General features: G+C 56.8%; 5 protein-coding genes across 5 annotated transcripts; 3 read left to right on the plus strand and 2 right to left on the minus strand.

The window, feature by feature from the left end:
* Nucleotides 1–428: 428 nt before the first annotated feature.
* BJ171DRAFT_559008 (tRNA synthetases class I-domain-containing protein) lies at nucleotides 429–6268 on the plus strand (the record flags this gene model as incomplete). The annotated part of the gene is made up of 17 exons (XM_053113187.1): nucleotides 429–444; nucleotides 593–774; nucleotides 953–1288; nucleotides 1443–1656; nucleotides 1917–2071; nucleotides 2200–2418; nucleotides 2613–2704; nucleotides 2897–2995; nucleotides 3129–3614; nucleotides 3798–3881; nucleotides 3994–4259; nucleotides 4378–4547; nucleotides 4675–4893; nucleotides 5013–5096; nucleotides 5273–5494; nucleotides 5697–5846; nucleotides 6026–6268. The coding sequence occupies 17 exons, from the start codon at nucleotides 429–431 to the stop codon at nucleotides 6266–6268; spliced, it is 3237 nt and encodes a 1078-aa protein (XP_052965145.1).
* A 619-nt stretch (nucleotides 6269–6887) lies between these two features.
* On the plus strand, nucleotides 6888–8644 carry BJ171DRAFT_600503 (P-loop containing nucleoside triphosphate hydrolase protein; the record flags this gene model as incomplete). Its single annotated transcript, XM_053115019.1, has 4 exons — nucleotides 6888–7485; nucleotides 7650–7779; nucleotides 8043–8238; nucleotides 8416–8644. The coding sequence occupies exons 1-4, from the start codon at nucleotides 6961–6963 to the stop codon at nucleotides 8642–8644; spliced, it is 1080 nt and encodes a 359-aa protein (XP_052965146.1). The 5' UTR covers nucleotides 6888–6960.
* On the minus strand, nucleotides 8552–10684 carry BJ171DRAFT_511700 (soluble NSF attachment protein). The gene is made up of 6 exons (XM_053111615.1): nucleotides 10491–10684; nucleotides 10242–10364; nucleotides 9815–9995; nucleotides 9497–9671; nucleotides 9244–9330; nucleotides 8552–8996 (listed from the first exon to the last, which is right to left on the minus strand). Exons 1-6 carry the CDS (start codon nucleotides 10636–10638, stop codon nucleotides 8844–8846), a joined length of 867 nt encoding a protein of 288 aa, XP_052965147.1. The 5' UTR covers nucleotides 10639–10684; the 3' UTR covers nucleotides 8552–8843.
* A 563-nt stretch (nucleotides 10685–11247) lies between these two features.
* Nucleotides 11248–12660, plus strand: BJ171DRAFT_511701 (uncharacterized protein). The gene is made up of 5 exons (XM_053111616.1): nucleotides 11248–11338; nucleotides 11545–11662; nucleotides 11854–11902; nucleotides 12078–12238; nucleotides 12279–12660. Exons 1-5 carry the CDS (start codon nucleotides 11293–11295, stop codon nucleotides 12517–12519), a joined length of 615 nt encoding a protein of 204 aa, XP_052965148.1. The 5' UTR covers nucleotides 11248–11292; the 3' UTR covers nucleotides 12520–12660.
* Nucleotides 12661–12712: 52 nt separating this feature from the next.
* On the minus strand, nucleotides 12713–14595 carry BJ171DRAFT_600506 (uncharacterized protein; the record flags this gene model as incomplete). The annotated part of the gene is made up of 5 exons (XM_053115020.1): nucleotides 12713–13197; nucleotides 13350–13639; nucleotides 13891–14019; nucleotides 14266–14349; nucleotides 14473–14595. 5 exons carry the CDS (start codon nucleotides 14593–14595, stop codon nucleotides 12846–12848), a joined length of 978 nt encoding a protein of 325 aa, XP_052965149.1. The 3' UTR covers nucleotides 12713–12845.
* Between the last annotated feature and the right edge of the window lie 2143 nt (nucleotides 14596–16738).

Below are 16738 nucleotides of genomic sequence, written 5' to 3' on the forward strand. Positions count from 1 at the left end.
ATCGCCCGCCTGTGACACCACTGACCAACATCACGTGATTATAGCTGCCGCTGCGATTAGCTCGCGAAGGCAAGGCGATGGCGCACACACACACATCTGCCCAAGATCGCACGTTGGTGCCTGCCTCCATTTTTTTTCCTCCTTCCTGCGTGATCGTCCCTGGCCACCCAACAGCCGGTCCCTCGCCAGTCAGATCGCTCACATAAAGACGCTGCGTCGTCTGCCCTCCCCCTCGGCCCCATCTGCTTCCCTTGTTTCCAACCCCGTGTGCTTCTTTTTTTGCCCTGGGGTTTCTGGTCTCCAGCCATTGAATGCTACTGTCTGGTCGACCATTGACTCGCCTCCACCACCCCTTCAGATCCTCTCTGTTCTTTCTCTCCAAACCACTCTCCACTCAACGTCCCGCACAGGTCGCTGACAAGCCCGCCATGTCCAACATCGAAGGTACGGGCGACATTTGCTGCTTTCTGCCGATCTATCTGCGTTCAGCATGTCCAATCTCATCCCGCCAGCTTGCTCACCATCTCCCATATCTCCTGGCCAAATTGGGCTCGCTTACCCAACCCGCGTCCCGGCACCCGCATCGCCGCAGTCCCCGCCAACATCTCCTTCCCTAAGGAGGAAGAGAGAATTCAAGAGTTTTGGAAAGAAATCGACGCCTTCAAGACCTCGCTGAAGCTCTCGGAGGGCCGTCCTCCCTTCTCGTTCTACGACGGTCCTCCATTTGCCACTGGTTTGCCGCACTATGGCCACTTGCTTGCTGGCACCATCAAGGTACCCGCCGCTCTGCTTCTCCCCAAGTTCGGATCAGGGCGTATCTGGGGCCTGTGTGTGCAACCGATCCGCCGAGTGTGTCCGTCTGGATGCCTGCTGCAATGCTTGCTGCAATGTCTGGGGATGTGGCCTGGTAACTCAAGGCTGATGTTTCGGTGTCGCCGCCGCCTCTTTCCAGGACACCGTCACTCGCTACGCCCACCAAACCGGTCACTATGTCGAGCGTCGATTTGGCTGGGACACCCACGGCCTCCCTGTCGAGTACGAGATCGACAAGAAGCTCGGTATCAAGGGCCCCGAGGACGTCAAGAAGATGGGCATCGAGGCCTACAACGCCGAGTGCCGTGCGATTGTGATGCGCTACGCCGAGGAGTGGGAGAGCACCGTCACCCGCATGGGTCGCTGGATCGACTTCAAGAACGACTACAAGACCCTGAATCCTTCGTTCATGGAGTCGGTGTGGTGGGTCTTCAAGCAGCTCTACGAGAAGGACCAGGTCTATCGTGGATTCAGAGTAAGCTGCTTTTTCCACGCCGAGCAGGCATTTTCGCATCGCCTTATATGCCCTCAGACCGGCGCTGCTCCTGATATCTGGCGCCACTGGCCCACGCTGCGTCGCTAAACCTGACCCGATCCCATCACTTCTCTCCCCCCCCCATACACACCAGATTCTGCCCTACTCGACTGCCATCTGCACGTCTCTGTCCAACTTTGAAGCCAACCAGAACTACAAGGACGCCATCGATCCCTCTGTTGTTGTCTCGTTCCCGCTCAAGAACGACCCTGAGGTCTCGCTCCTCGCCTGGACGACCACCCCCTGGACATTGCCCAGCAACCTCGCCCTTTGCGTGAACCCCAACTTTGATTATGTCAAGATCAAGGGTGCGTATAGCCAGGATCAGGCGAGCGGCGACCGCAGTGTACCTCGGATCCTTCATGCTGCATCGTGCTATAACTTGGTGTGGATCGGCATCAAAGTCAGACGAGGCTTCAGCCACCTTGTGCTGGCCCCGCTGTCTGTGCTCGGCTCCCAGGCAGCTCTGCGGCATCCTGTCTGAGCGCTTCTCGAGGCTTGCATTCTCTCGATGCCACATCGACCCATTCTAATCGGCGAGCCTGATGCGTACGACTCTGCGCTCCAGATGGAGAAAGTGGCAAGATCTGGATCCTCATGGAGAAGCGCCTTGAGATTCTCTACAAGGATGTCAAGAAGGCCAAGTTCACTGTCCTTGACCGCATGAAGGGCTCTGACCTCAAGGGACTCGAATACGTGCCTCTCTTCCCTTATTTCTCCCATGTGAGTTTGATTCGTTGAGAAGAACCATCTTGTGGCAAGAGCGACTTTTCTCCGGTCTTTGGAAACTGGTGGCTGGAATCAGGCCGATCCCAAACTTGCATCCAGCTGACTCATCTCTTTCCTTGCAGCGCCAGGGACAGGGATCGTTTGTCGTCGTTAACGACACCTACGTCACCGAGGAGGGCGGCACGGGTGTTGTCCACCAGGCTCCTGCCTTTGGTGAAGACGATTACCGTGTTTGCCTGCAAAACAAGGTCATCAAGAACGAGAGCGATCTGGTCTGCCCCATCGATGCTGTCGGCAGATTCACCAAGGAGGTTCCCGACTATGCCGGACAATACATCAAGGTCTGTGGCTCGATACCACCCAGTGTACTTGCTGGTGTTTTGTCTGGGTCGATACGCCACCTTCCTATTTCCCTTCCACCCGACCCGCCTGTCATGGAAGGTATCCACTCCAACAAACATCCCAAGCTACTGCATCTATGGCTGACGCACACATTTTTTTTTCGGTTGGTGGCTTGGAATTTGTGTTGATTCAGGACGCCGATAAGGAAATTCAGAAGGATCTCAAGAAGCGCGAGCGTCTCATCCGCCAGACCCAGTTCTCGCACAGCTACCCCTTCTGCTATCGGTGGGTATCCTTGACAGATACTGACATGTGGCCGCTCAGGATATATCTACCTCTCGGATGGCGGACATGCCATGTTCTCCCAGCCTTCAGCGTTTACTCTCTGATCGCACAACACCTGGCGACACACATCCACTGGATGAATCGCTGGCTCGAGGATATGCAAGCATGTCTCTAATGGCCCTGTCTGCCCAGATCCGATACACCCTTGATCTACAAGGCCGTGCCCAGTTGGTTCGTTCGTGTCTCCAACATCAACGAGAAGCTCCTTGCCAACAACGACCAGACCTACTGGTAGGCGCTTTGGCTGAATCTCTGCCAACAAGACATCTTGCATCGTCGCACCGACTTGGATGGGCACAACAGTGTCCGCCTCTCTTCCCCCCGGCTCATCGTTACCCGCTACTGTTTCTCGGTCTCCCTGAAGGGTTCCCGACTTTGTCAAGGACAAGCGCTTCGCCAACTGGCTGGCCGATGCCCGCGACTGGAACATTTCTCGCAACCGATACTGGGGCACCCCCATCCCTCTCTGGGTCAGCGAGGATTTTGAGGAGATTGTCGCCATCGGATCCGTCGCCGAGCTCGAGGAGCTCTCTGGCGTCACCGGCATCACCGACTTGCATCGCGACAGCATCGACCACATCACCATTCCCTCGAAGAAGGGCAAGGGCCAGCTCCGTAGAGTCGAGGAGGTCTTTGACTGTTGGTTCGAGAGTGGCAGCATGCCCTACGCCCAGCAACACTACCCCTTCGAGAACCAGCAAAAGTTCGAGTCCACCTTCCCTGCGGATTTTATTGCCGAGGGCCTGGACCAGACTCGTGGCTGGTTCTACACCCTTCTTGTCCTGTCCACCCATCTCTTCGACCGTCCCCCCTTCAAGAACGTCATTGTGAATGGACTGGTTTTGGCTGCGTACGTTGCTTGTTCTGATCTGAAGCGCCGACATCCTTCTGTCCTTTGCGACTTTGGTCGTCTCCGGCCACCAACTGTACCGACATTACCGTGCTTGAAGTGCTTCGTCCTGAGAGTCGAACGCAGAGTTGTCACGAGTGGCCTACTGATTATCTGTTGTCTCTGGCACCTACTCACACATAGCGACGGCAAGAAAATGAGCAAGCGTTTGAAGAACTATCCCGATCCCAACGTTGTGATGGACACCCACGGCGCTGATGTCCTCAGGTGTGTGTTGTGGCCAGTATGCTGGCTCCTTTCAATGGGTGTCATCGTGCCTCGCATGCAGGCTCCCTACCAAGCTCGGTTTTCCAACATCGATCGATCCTTCCTTCCACAGACTCTACCTCATCAACTCGCCTGTTGTCCGAGCCGAGCCACTCCGGTTCAAGGAGGAAGGCGTCAAGGAACTCGTTGCCAAGGTGTTCCTGCCCTGGTACAACGCCTATCGCTTCTTCTTCTCGCAGGTCGCTCTGCTAAAGAAGGAACACGGCATCGAGTACAAGTACAACGAGACTGCCCTGAACACCTCGACCAACGTCATGGACCGCTGGATCCTTGCCAACACCCAGCGCTTGATCGCCTTTGTCCACCAGGAGATGGCGGGTGCGTAGCTATGGTGCGGAGGGTGTCGCCTGCTACTTTTTGTTCCAAGCACGTTCGCACCGCTGCCGTGTTGCTGATCGTTTTGGCACCTCTTCTCCGGACTGATCCTGTCGTGCAGCATACCGCCTGTACACGGTCGTTCCTCGTCTGCTCAAGTTGATTGACGAGCTGACAAACTGGTACGTCCGCTTCAACCGCAAGCGCCTTAAGGGTGACAACGGCCCCGAGGATGCCGTCCAGGCCCTCGACACCCTCTACGAGGTCCTCTTCACCCTCGTCAAGACGATGGTGAGTGCTCCTCCCGCTTCCTGCCCTGAGCGTTTCCATCGCGCGTCTGCGTAGTATGTGTGCATTGAACGTTGTCTATCTATGGCCCCGGCATCCCTGCCCGCGTTAATAATGTGTCCTTTGCCAGTCTCCCTTTACGCCGCACATTACCGAGAGCATGTACCAGAACCTGCGCCAGGTCCACGCCAACCTGGGATCGACCGACACTCGCTCTGTCCACTTCCTGATGATGCCTCAGGCCAAGGCCGAGTACTTCAATGCCGACATTGAGCGCGCTGTTGCTCGCATGCAGACTGTCATCGAGCAGGTCCGCGTGATCCGCGACAAGAAGACCATCCCCCTGAAGGTGTGTCCCTTGATCTGCAGTGATGCGAAAGTCTTCCATGCTTGTCGTTTCGCCGATTGAGGTGTTCGTCAGTAGAGAATCCCCCCATGCTGATCATATCTCGGCCATTCGTTCCTTAGACCCCTCTGAAGGAGCTCATCATCATCAACGCCGATTCCCAGTACCTCGAGGACATCAAGGCGTTCGAGTCCTACATTGTTGAGGTCAGTCGCACTCACTAGCTTGACAGTCCGCGAGCGCTCATCGGGAAGTTCCAGGACGTTTTTGGGATATTCGCCTTCTTCCCTTCTACCCAGTCAATGGTCTCGATGGTGTGCATCTCAAAACGAGGGAGACACCCTTCTCACCCGCTATCGTGTGTCTTCCTGTCCTTGTATAGGAAGTCAACGTGCGCACCATCACCGTGACCTCGGACGAGAAAGCTTACGGCGTCAAGTACAAGATTGAAACCGACAAGAAGAACATCGGCATCAAGTACAAGAAGGACGCGGCCAAGATCAACGCGGCGGCCAAGGACTTTAGCGAAGTCGACATTGCCAAGTTCGTCAAGACCCGCGAGCTCGAGGTTGCGGGCTTTACTCTTGGAGAGGAGGATCTCAAGGTACATTGTCTGCCGCCACAGCTTGATCGGTGACGCCCAGGGTTCGACGTGCGGGGGTTGCAGCAAGCGTCGTTGTGTGCTTGAGGGGCATTGAGCATCTCCCTTGCACTCCTGTCGATCTTGTATTGGTGACAGCCGCTATTCGACAGAACGGCTGCGCCTCATATACCCGACTCACCATGGTCATCTTCCCTCATCTCAGATCATCCGCTACTTTGAGAACGCCGGCGACTACGAAGCCGAGTTCGATCGCGAAAACCTGACTATCCTCGACTGCACTCTCGACCAAAACTTGATCCAAGAGGGTCTCGCCCGCGAGGTCATCAACCGCATCCAGCGCCTGCGAAAGAAGGTAAGGCTACTTGTTGCATGGTCGGCCTGCCTCTCGCTGAGCCACGGCGTCTCTTTCTAGTGCTGAGCGCAGCCCGAGATTTGCAGATCGAGGTGCTGAGATTAGTTCCGGTGTGCGAGGTCGGGCGTATCCGATTGCGTGTGATCGAGGACTGATCCAGCCCTTCCCCTCATCACAAGGCTGGCCTGCAAGCCACCGATGAGATCACCTACTACTACGAGCTCCAGAAGGATCCGCAAAACGAGCTCGAGACGGTTCTGTCTCAGCAACAGCCCTTCCTGTCCAAGTCTCTTAAGCAGGATGTGGTCCCTGTCAGCCAGAAGCCTGCTGGAGCCCAGGTCATCATCGCGGAGGAGCAGGAAGTCAACAACAGCACTTTTGTCCTGACCTTCACGGTAATGCGCGATCGCTCGTTGGCTTAGCTTCCTGTTTGGCTGTGTATCCTGCTGTATCACCCCGATCTCTCGTAGTGGATCCTTTCGCTCGGCTGCTGACCGCCGAATCGCTGCTGCCCTCACCCAGACCAACCAGGCCGGCCACGGCGAATCTGCGGGCACGTCCTCTGTCGCCAAGGCCCCCCTTCCCAAGGGCCCCCTGCCCCGTGCCGGAGCCCCTTGGTTCGAGACCCCCGGTCAAAAGTACTAAACCAGAGACCAGCCGAGCGACATGCTGTATCTGGTGGCCAGCCGGCCACATTACAGTCAATCCAATAAAAATGGGACACCCATGATTTTGACGATTGATCAGATATTTTGTTACCCAATGTTATCGCGCGCTGGCCATGACCATTCGCCAGTGTGTCCAAGAGCACCATCCATCGCTGGCACTCCGAAACCAGTGTGCAGGTCGATTGTGGAGACCGGAGAGCGACCGGTGGTGTTCACTCGGAGGCTGCCAAAGTGATTTGATGTATTCCTTATGGCATAGCTAGACGCAAGCACATCACATACTACATGTTCATGGAAACGGCTGTTGTCCCATTTTTCTGAATAAAGTGTATGATGCGGTCAATCACAATCCAGTTGCGCGACCGGCATCCCACGGTGATTGAGCGGCAGCACTTGCGATAGCCGACCTTCCTCTGCGACGACTTCCCAAATCCACCACCGCACCCATGAATAGCAACATCGACGCGGGTTCATCCGACTTCAGCATCGGGGCAACGAGTGCCTCGTCCGGCGAGGAGCTCGACAACTCCCCTGTCGAGATGGTGGGCCGTTTCGAGCGGCGCCGACAGAGCAGCGTCATGGTCGAGTCCTTCAGCAAGAACGTCATCGATCCGCTCGTCAAGGCCGGCGATCGAGTCATTGGACATATCCGCCACCGGCCCACGCTGACCTCCCCGCAGGCATCGTTTACTCGGACGGCGAGCGGATTCTACAGTCCCGAGGCCGGAGCGACGAACGGAGACGCCGGCCCTGGCCCCGCTCATCCAAAGATCCTGCTCAAGAGCGCTACGCTCGCCCCGACAATCGCGTCGTGCTCGAACCCATACGTATCGGTCGAGTTCCAGGTTGCGGTCGTCGGCGCGGCTTCCGTCGGGAAGCAGACGCTGGTCAGGCGAGAGTGCGAAGACGCTCTTCAGTTTGCCTCGTCGAAGGGCAAGCAAAAGTCCGAGAACCATGAGATTCGGTTCAAGGTAAGCAGTGCGCAATCTGCGTCGCTGCTGTCGCTGCGCCAGTCACGGCAGCCAACTAGGAGCGCCCGCTGCCGTCGGCAATATGCAGCTTCCAAAGTGTGATTTCGTCCGTAACGCCGAGGAGCTGAATGGCTATCGCACCTGCTATCGCCATATCGCCCAAGGAGCGAACATTTCACACCCAGGAAATCTCAGCCCGAGTCGAATTCTGGATCGCACGGACCACCAAGGGCATCACCAAGAAGCTGATGAAGTACCTGTCGGGATGTGCCGGGTGCGCCTTTGTGTTTGATGGTGGGCTGCTTCCTCGATCGCACGATACATTCTTGCGGAAACTCAGCGACGTCCGGTCCCCAAAGCTTTCTTGACGGCCTGCTTGAACCTGACAGCACATCGGCCTTTCCGCTGAATGGGTACATATTGATAATCATCTCGTCTCCTCATCCACACGTCCACTCATCTACAAATCATTCACTTGTGCGCTCGTCCAACTCGGCGATGGCTTCAACGCGCCGAATACTTCACCACCGGCTCTCGACCGCTCTCCGACATCCCAGTCACCAACCGAGATTCCTTTCAGATTCTACAGACCTGGATCACCGCTCTCAACTACTTCAAAGGTCCCGAGAACTACAAGGCGCCCAAGCCGTGCATTCTTGTGGGAACAAGGATCGATGTTCCCAACCGCCAGATCATGCAGCGCGAAGGCGAGAATCTCGCCAAAAACAACAAGATGCTGTATCTCGAGACAAAGTAAGTGTGCTCGCATTCGGACTTGCAGATATTGAGATGACCATTGTCGCGTTGTGGAGCCGCTTTGGTGCATCTCGTATCCGCGGGCTTTGGCATTCAAGTGTCGCCGAGGCCGGAGACTGCTCTACAAGTCGACTGCCGCGCCTTGATTGATCATTGCTGCGATTTGCTTTGAAGCTGCTGGGACACAGCACAATCGCCCCGAGTGCTCTGGCCGCTCATCGTGGAGATCCTCAAGTCTCTTCCCATCGCCTGGCAACGCCGATATGATTCTACAACGCTTGTTCCGCTCGAGGTCCGGCCCTCCCACCACGCTTCGCACACCCGGAAGTTCTACTATAATCAAAAGCTGGACAACATCGCCGCCACCAGAGCCCTGACGTCCCAGACACTCACATGGATGTGAACAAATGGTCTGGATTTCACAGCTATGTCACCGCTCCAACAATGTGCCAGTGAACACGGTCGAGCAGCAGCACAGATGCACCTATCGAAGCCAGCACAGGCGCAGAGGCGACGATCGTAATCGAGAGCAGCTCTGGTCAGGCGTCTGTGTCCGTGGTCCGTTGGTGCGGTGGTTACATGGTGGGCTGCGGCGTGAGGCATTACGTAAAGTCCTGTTCGTCGTTGGCCAGGCTGTTCTTCACCTTGAGCAGCAGCGAGGTTTTCCAGGGGTCCAGCTTGGTGATTTTGTCAAAATCAATGATGGCTGCGGTGAAAGCCTCGGTGTCATTGGCCTCACATGCGTCGAACAGGGCCTGGATCGATCAGAACAGCTGTTAGAGGTATTCAGGACAAGGTACGGCCGCGGGGGATTTGTGGCACTCCCTCCCTCCAAGCGTGGATGGAAAACGGGCCGGGTTGGTCGATGGATTGAATCGGCAGGCTGGACCCGGCGCCGCAAGAAACCAGCACGAGAGATGCGCCCGATGTTATCGCAGAGACGAGAAGCGTCGATTACAGCAATCACTTGGATGGCGCGTAGTAGGGTGAGTGGGAACTTGCCTTCAGGAAGCTGTACTCCCTGGCTGTCGAAAAGGTAGTGTCCATCTGGAGGTACCGATCGATTGCGCCCTGGGTGGCCACAAGGTCCTGGAGATGGAAGGCGTGAAGCTTCCGGGTGAGATGACGCCTGAAACAGCCGCATATCTGGGTGCGAGCGCATCATTGGCCGGCCTGCCGCAATGGGGAGCAGGTTGAGGACAGCAAGGGAGCTGCGAGCATCGTCCCAGGTGGTGCAACCAGCGAAAGTGCATACCCCAGTGCACAGGCGACAGATGCCAGCATTCAAAAAATAGGTGCGGAGAGACCAGCGGGTCAGGCTGTTATCCTTGCTCGCCTCGGCCACAGCCTCAAACTTCTCGATGGCCCTCTGATACTGCTCGAGTTGTGCAGCATAGTGGGCCACCTTGAGCCAACAGGCATTCGCCTGGCTATTGAGCGAGGCATTGTGTCAGAGCAAGCGAATGTGGGCTTCCCATGTCGATACAGCCCCGCAAAGTCTCCGTCCAGCAAGACCAGCAGGTATGACAGCGAGGACTCGGTCTCCATGAAGCGAATATGGAACGACACTGACGCATTCGACTCCTCGGTCGTGTACCAGTCGGCCGCCAGTTCGTAGGCGTGGAGCGTCTTCTCGGGATCAATGATTTCATTTTCGTAAATCTCGGCAATCTGCTTCTGATTCGAGGCAGCTGACTGGAACCTTCCGCGCTCGACAAGAATCTCGACAGCCTTCTGGAGGGCATTGATTGCATCTGTGCATCGGTCCAGAAAGCAGGCCGCCGGTGGCCGAGAGGGCTTCTGTCAGCTCGACACAGGGGCTTTCGGGGCGGCGACGCCGCTGTTGCGGTTGGCGAGTGCATTCACCAACTGTCCAGCGCATAACGATGCCCAGGCCACCGATGCCCGGGGCCGATCGAGAGACCCACAGCAGCTCCACGGCAGCAGCCATGCAGCGCCAGAGATGTGGAATGCGGCTTGCGCGTTCTACCATCCAATACCTAGAGGGTTTGTTTTCTTGTAGCATTTCGAAGCGTTCAGGTAGCTGCTGGCAGCTTCGTCGGTTTCGTTCAGCTTCTTCATGACGTTGGCCTGGGAGATGTAAGCATCGCCGGCCTCTTGCCCTTTGATGGGCCATGCGGCATTTCAGAAATGATCAGCACAGGACAATACACCGTCCAACGCAGACATAGCGACCGGAGTGGCATCGGACTCGCAGCCACTGCCCCAGATGCCATCCAGCGGCTCACATTTCTTGGCAAGCTTGAATGAGTTGGCCGCTTTGGCATAGAGCTCGGCCGCCTCATCGAGCTTGTTACCGCCGAACCAGCCTGTGTAGTTTGCCTTTTTGACGGCCTCCTGCAGGTGGCCGATGGCTTCTCGTTCGTAGTTGGCCATCGCAGCGGGTATGCTGGGTGTTGGTGTTGGGTGTTGGGCGTTGGGCAGATGGATGGTGAACAGGGGCCAAGAGCAGCGAGGACGCGAGCGAGGGCGAGAGCGAGGGGGCGAGCGAGAGAGATTGGAGCCACCAGGGCGGCTGGAACCAGGGCGGCTCGAGCCGAGATGCGCAGCACGCCCACGTCCACGTGTGCTGTTGCTGCTGCTGCTGCTGTTGCTGTTGCCGTCACAACAGTTGCAATTGGTTTCTATCGACTTGGTAAGACAACATCGACACCGACATCGACATCGACATCGACATCGACACCGACATCGACATCGACATCGACATCGACATCGACATCGACATCGACATCGACATCGACATCGACATCGACATCGACATCGACATCGACATCGACACCGACATCGCATCAGCACTCACGCAGCATCATATCAGCACTCACAGCCACCCCAGGCCCAGGCCTTTTCGTGCGCGGTATTTGTGCCACGGGGCCTCAAGGAGCGCGCTGGCTCCTTTTTCGCCGTTGGAACCTTCGCTCCCGTCCACCGCCCTCACCTTCGCTCTGGCCGTCGCCGAACCTTCGTTCCAGGTCTTTCCCCGCCAGTCGTCCCCTGCGCTCTCCCGCTCCGCACCCGCCCTCCTCCACCACGATGCTGCGATCTCATTCCCTTTGGGCCCTCCTGCTAGTTACCGCAGGTAATTGCTTCCCCGTTTGTGTGTCCCCACCCGCTGCTGCCGCCCGTTTCGCAGTCTCCCGCTGCTTGGGCGTGCTTGGTCTTGCCGTTGCCCAGTAGCTCGGTGTCCCATGCCGGTCGGCACAGGTTGCCTCAGAGCCGGTCGAGCCAATCACGCCTGAAGCAATTCGGCAAAGATTAACTCCGCCATCGCTGCTCGCTTGCCAGTCTTCCACCAAGCCTGCGCCTTGGTCAAGAGCTGCGACCCAAACAACATCTTCTGCTTCTATGCTGCGGTCCGTGGCGACCTCGTCGACTTTACCCTGGAGACAGATTCATCGTACTCGTAAGTTGCTTCCACCAGAGCCCCTGTGTCGAGTCGCTGCCGGACGCATTCCATGCCAGCAGCCACAGGGCCACCCAATCCCCCAGCATCACCCCACTCCTTCGGCCCCCTTTGGCCCCTTTGGGCCGTCACCGAGCCTGCATGCTTCTTCGGGCATCACCTCCCACCTGACACCAATTGTCTGTATCCAGCTACGCTGCTATTGGTATCGGCCAGCAGATGGCCATGTCTCAGATCATGGTAAGCACCGCTCTTGGTCGCTGCGGCCTCCGACTGCGACTTGCTCCTGTTGTCAGTCTCTGTCAGCCACACTTCGGCTCATCGCTGCAGCCGCAGCTCCTCGAAGCTCCTCGCCGGTCTTCCCCAATGGCTTTCACGGTGGCGTCGATTCCTGACCTCGCTCACCCTTCGATAGGTCACTTGGGTCGGCCCGAACGGCAGCACCATCCTGTCGGACCGCTTTGCTGTCGACCAGGTGGAGCCGCTGGTCGTCAAAAACCAAGGCCTCATCCCCGAAAACAAGTCAGTCTTTATCGAGCCCCCGGCCCCCAGCAAGTCCTCGCTCTACCAGTACAAGTTCTCTCGTCCCTCTCAACTTCTCTGGCACAGACGGCAGCAAGCGCAACATCTCCGTTATCACTCAAACTCCATTCATCTGGGCCGTCGGACCCTCTGGCGTGACAGTCGGAAGCAACTTTGCCAACGGAACCATCCAGCTCCATTCGGCTGCCGGAGTTCTCTGGGTCGACGTTGCCGGAGCCAGCAACGTTGCCTCTGATGCCACTCTGCGCTCTGGTCTTGTCGCTGGCCTCTCGTTTGCTCTCGTTGCGCTGCTTTCGTGCGTCGTGCTGCTTTGAGCAGCCGTGCTCGAGCCTCTTGCCCACGGCTCGTACCGCAGAGTAGCATATGTCTACTTGGCATAGTGTACCATATCTCCCTCTCCTGTTCGTCCTGCGTCTGTTCATCTTTTGTTGTGTTCTCACTGTCGTAAAATGCGTTTATGTTTGTCGACCCGATGTCAAAATGGGTATCAAAGTGAAGCCGAAATGGGCCCTATCAACTTCGCATGGTCTATGGGCCCATGAGCCTGTTCCATGCATCTGCCTGAATTGGCCGCCCCTGTGTGGATGCCGCTTGGACCAGTGCGCAGATGGTCCCAGTGCGTGTGGTTCGCGATGGTTTGTCAGCTTGGACGGATATCGAGAAGCGATGAACCACATGCCCCTGGGGCCGCCAAGCCCGGGCTGGAGCCTGGTGTCCACACGGCCCCGTTCAGACCGTCGAAGGGGTGAAGGTCCTCGGAAGAATCCAAGATCAGGTCGAACTGGTTCGGAGCATACGGACTCGACAATGGGTCTCCGTCCGAGCTCGGGATGTGGACAACTCGCTGAGGTATGATTTCGTAGGTCATGATCAGCGACACCGTCACAAACGATGCCACAAACGGGCCTCCGGCAGCCACAAAGATGATCGAGAGATTCGGGTATGGATTCAGCAGAAAAGCTGAGAGTCCCAGGCATATGATCCCCAGGATGCTAGAAACCATTCGGGACAGATGGGCGGTGAGTACGGCATGCAACGAGCCCGACACAACGCAGTCGCCAATGGCGCTCAGTCTGCTGACGAAGAGCGATGTCCATGCCACATCGATACCATGTCCCGTGCGCATGCGACTGCGTCAAAGTACCATATACATATCAATCCCAAGTAGGCATAGCGGATACTTCGAGACAGCACCAGCGTGGATGACGCTCTGCTTGAATAGAAGCTGCCTCGTTGCTGGAAGCTGCAGCTGAGAGCGACTTGCCACTTGTCGAGATGCCACATCAAGAATGACGTGCTGGAGAGCCACGACATATAGATGATGAACAGAAAGCCGCATTGTGCAATCCGCTTCCATTGACGGAGGCTGTCCACCAGAGTGAAGGCGAGGTATACGCCAAAGCACAACAGGTCCAGGGCATATGCAACAACGATCTGCGCAATCAGAGTAATCAGCACGATCAGAGTTATCAACACGACCAGCGCGATCAGAGCGGCTGCCATGACAGTTTGCGAGCCAGCGCCGGTTGCTGCTCCCGCACTGTTTCCCGCACAAGCCCCCAGCCCATGGCCCGTCCATCAGGGGAGACGCACAGGAGAAGAGCAAACCGACATGAGGGGTATTTTCAGTCGAGATGGGTTGGGGGCCAATCTCTGGTGGCCATTTGCGCCGGTACAGTACCCACCCATCCATCTGCAAGGTCTATCAGCGTCTGCAGCGGCTTGACGATCCGGATCGAGGTGTAGATCGACGTGACTCCATAGAACCCGACGGCTACGTTGGTGACCTTGCTGCTGATCGTGTACTTTTGTATCTGATGAGGACAGCAGAGTTGACGCGGCCATATGAAACATGCGATCGCAGTGAGAGCACGGTTCGATATTGGAATAGTGTCGGCTATTATAATCGCGCCAGCAATCGCCGTCCACCAAGAAATGCAACCGGCCCAAACCATCAAGGTCGAGACGGCATCAAGTGCCGTGACAACCAGATCCCCAACAAGACCAGGCTGTCCGCAGCAAGACTCGGCCATGATCCATACTCGAAGGAATCGGCTTACCGTTGCGAGGCTTGGAGTGCCGTTGAGGGTATCCATGATCAAGGGAGAAGTGACCATCATGGTGATGATGACGGCCGGAGTCATCTGCAGAGCGCCGCATATTAGTCAGTAGCGATACTCGAGTGCCCCGCGAGACAGGCATAGGTCGAAGAACTCGTCGAGATGCCACTCCAGATCCACTAGTTATAACGCGGCGCCTGGCCCTACCAAGAAGACAAACAACAACATCACAACGTTGAAGCCGGTCGTGGCTCCTGGCCGACAGAAGCACTTTGTAAAATACCAGACATTGTATATATGAATCAAGACGCTGATGCCCATCAGCACCATTTGAACATCGATGGACAAATCTTTTCCGATATCTGGCATATCCTCCCCAACACGCACAACCCCTCCCTCTTGGGGGCGGAGGCTCGATGCGGAGGGGAGGGCATACCCGCGATACCGACCGGCATTATCACTCTCGTCAGGGGGCGCGATTCGTAGCCCGGTGCGGGTGCAGACCTCCGGATTCATAACGATTTGAAACAAGTGGCCCCTCTCCTCTGGGTCGTTCTGCATCAGGACTGTGAGCGCTGGGCGGGCTTGTTGGCTCTCATGGCGTGATTGCTGGGATCCCAAACACTGTCTGGACCTCGTCTGTCCCCGGCCGCAGATCAGATGTTCTCGCGCCACTGTGCATATTGGTGCATATTGGTGCCAGCCGATCGCTATAGGTATGGATATATGGATAGGCACTTCCGCTTTGAAACGGGACACCTCGGCGCGCAAATGACTTGAGAGGGTTGAGTGATGTTGATCAGCCGCCTGGCAGAATGTCATTGGTCGGCGCTCACACTGCTGTGATGGACATGACCGATATGATATCACTGGGATGGACAACACGAGACGGACACCCAGGGAGATGATTTGACCCGCTTGGTCGCTGTTTGTCGACTATGATATGATCCGACTACGACGCGCTTTTGTCCGAATGACATGGTGTGTCCCATAAGCAGAGCAGCCCGCTTCAGACACTCAGTATCAAATCCCAACGGCGGCCGTGGAGCTGTCCGGGACTGGGCGCTGCTCCGTCGGCTTGACGCCAGGCACCTTTGGCTGGCTCGCTCCATCCCAAGCTTGCTCCGCACCTCCGCCCAGTGGCTCAGCTCCCCTGCTGAGCAATGGCAATCGCAGCGCCCTGTGTTTCGCCGGATGAGCGGGGCGTGAGAAACCATCGATCACGCTTGGCGGAGTGGCGCTTGATTCGCCCTTGACCCCTCGATTCCAACAGGGTAGACCTGTGTGATTCGCAATCACGCCCAGGCAGTGCCTCGCGGCGATGCCGTCATCCAAAGCGCCTGCATAATGTCGCCCTCGTCGCCCAGGCTGGGAACACTGCAGAGACCAAACACGCTCGCCTCCGCCTTGGGTGTGCTCACATCGGCCCGCGGCAGCGACCAAGATATTCGGCCAGGAGATGGGGAGGCGCATCGCAATTCAAACCGACAATGCCAATTCGACCAAGAGCGTGATCTCGATGCGCAAGTCGATCGACGCCGATTGCATGATGGGCGGCCATTTCGAGCAGTCCGATGAATCAACAAATGTGTCTCGTCATTCTCATATGAGGCTATTCCACGTTCTTTCGTTTGTTGAAGTAAGGTCGATTGGATGCGCGATGACGCCGGCTTGAGCGAATCTCGCCTAGTCCGCCATCATCGGATTGGAGGGAGCGATGACAGAGCTCCAAGCCCCTGCCGGTCATAGCCTGTCTGCCAGACGTATCTAAGATCTATTGAGATATCTTAGCCGGGAGCCAGGGGATATATAAACTGCAGCGGTGGATGTTTGTTAGGATCCCTCGCAGGAGCACTGAAAATGGGTCTGCAATTCTTGCCAGAGTCTCTGCTCGTCGTTGCCGCTGTGCTGCTTGCATCCGTGGCCTGGTAAGACACCCTGTGCCAAGCTTTGATGTTCGATGCTGTCATGGCCGTTTCTTCATCTGCTCCTAGTTTTGCGCACCCTCTGCTTGGGTTCCAAAAGAGCACCGTTCGCAAATCTGGTCCATCGTCCTAATCATGCCGGTAAAAACTTTCCGAAAGGGGCCCATGGTCAGCTGCAGGGAATCGGCGCAACGTTTCCTGCATCGCTCTACACGACACTCGCGGCAGCTTACTCTGGATACGATCCAACGTGGGGATATGCCTACACCGGGACCAGCTCCGGAGCAGGGCGCAACTCTCTTGCGGCTGGTGGTCCAAATCTGACCTGGGCAGCGTCAGACACCATTCCCAGCGCGACGACCTTTGTTGGTCCCGGCAACGTATCGGGCCAGTTCGTCCCTGTGCCCTCGGTCATGAGGTGGGCAACATGAGCTGTGACGTGGCATTGCTGGATTGACTCGTTCGTACATGATATGTGAACACTCTGGCTCTGTGTGCTGCTCAGCATCCACGGTCGTGCCAGTACCGTTGGTATCCCGTCACATCCC

The sequence above is a fragment of the Polychytrium aggregatum genome (assembly GCF_025602895.1).
Source record: "Polychytrium aggregatum strain JEL109 chromosome Unknown BJ171scaffold_27, whole genome shotgun sequence".
In the NCBI taxonomy this organism is placed as follows: Eukaryota; Fungi; Chytridiomycota; class Chytridiomycetes; order Polychytriales; genus Polychytrium; species Polychytrium aggregatum.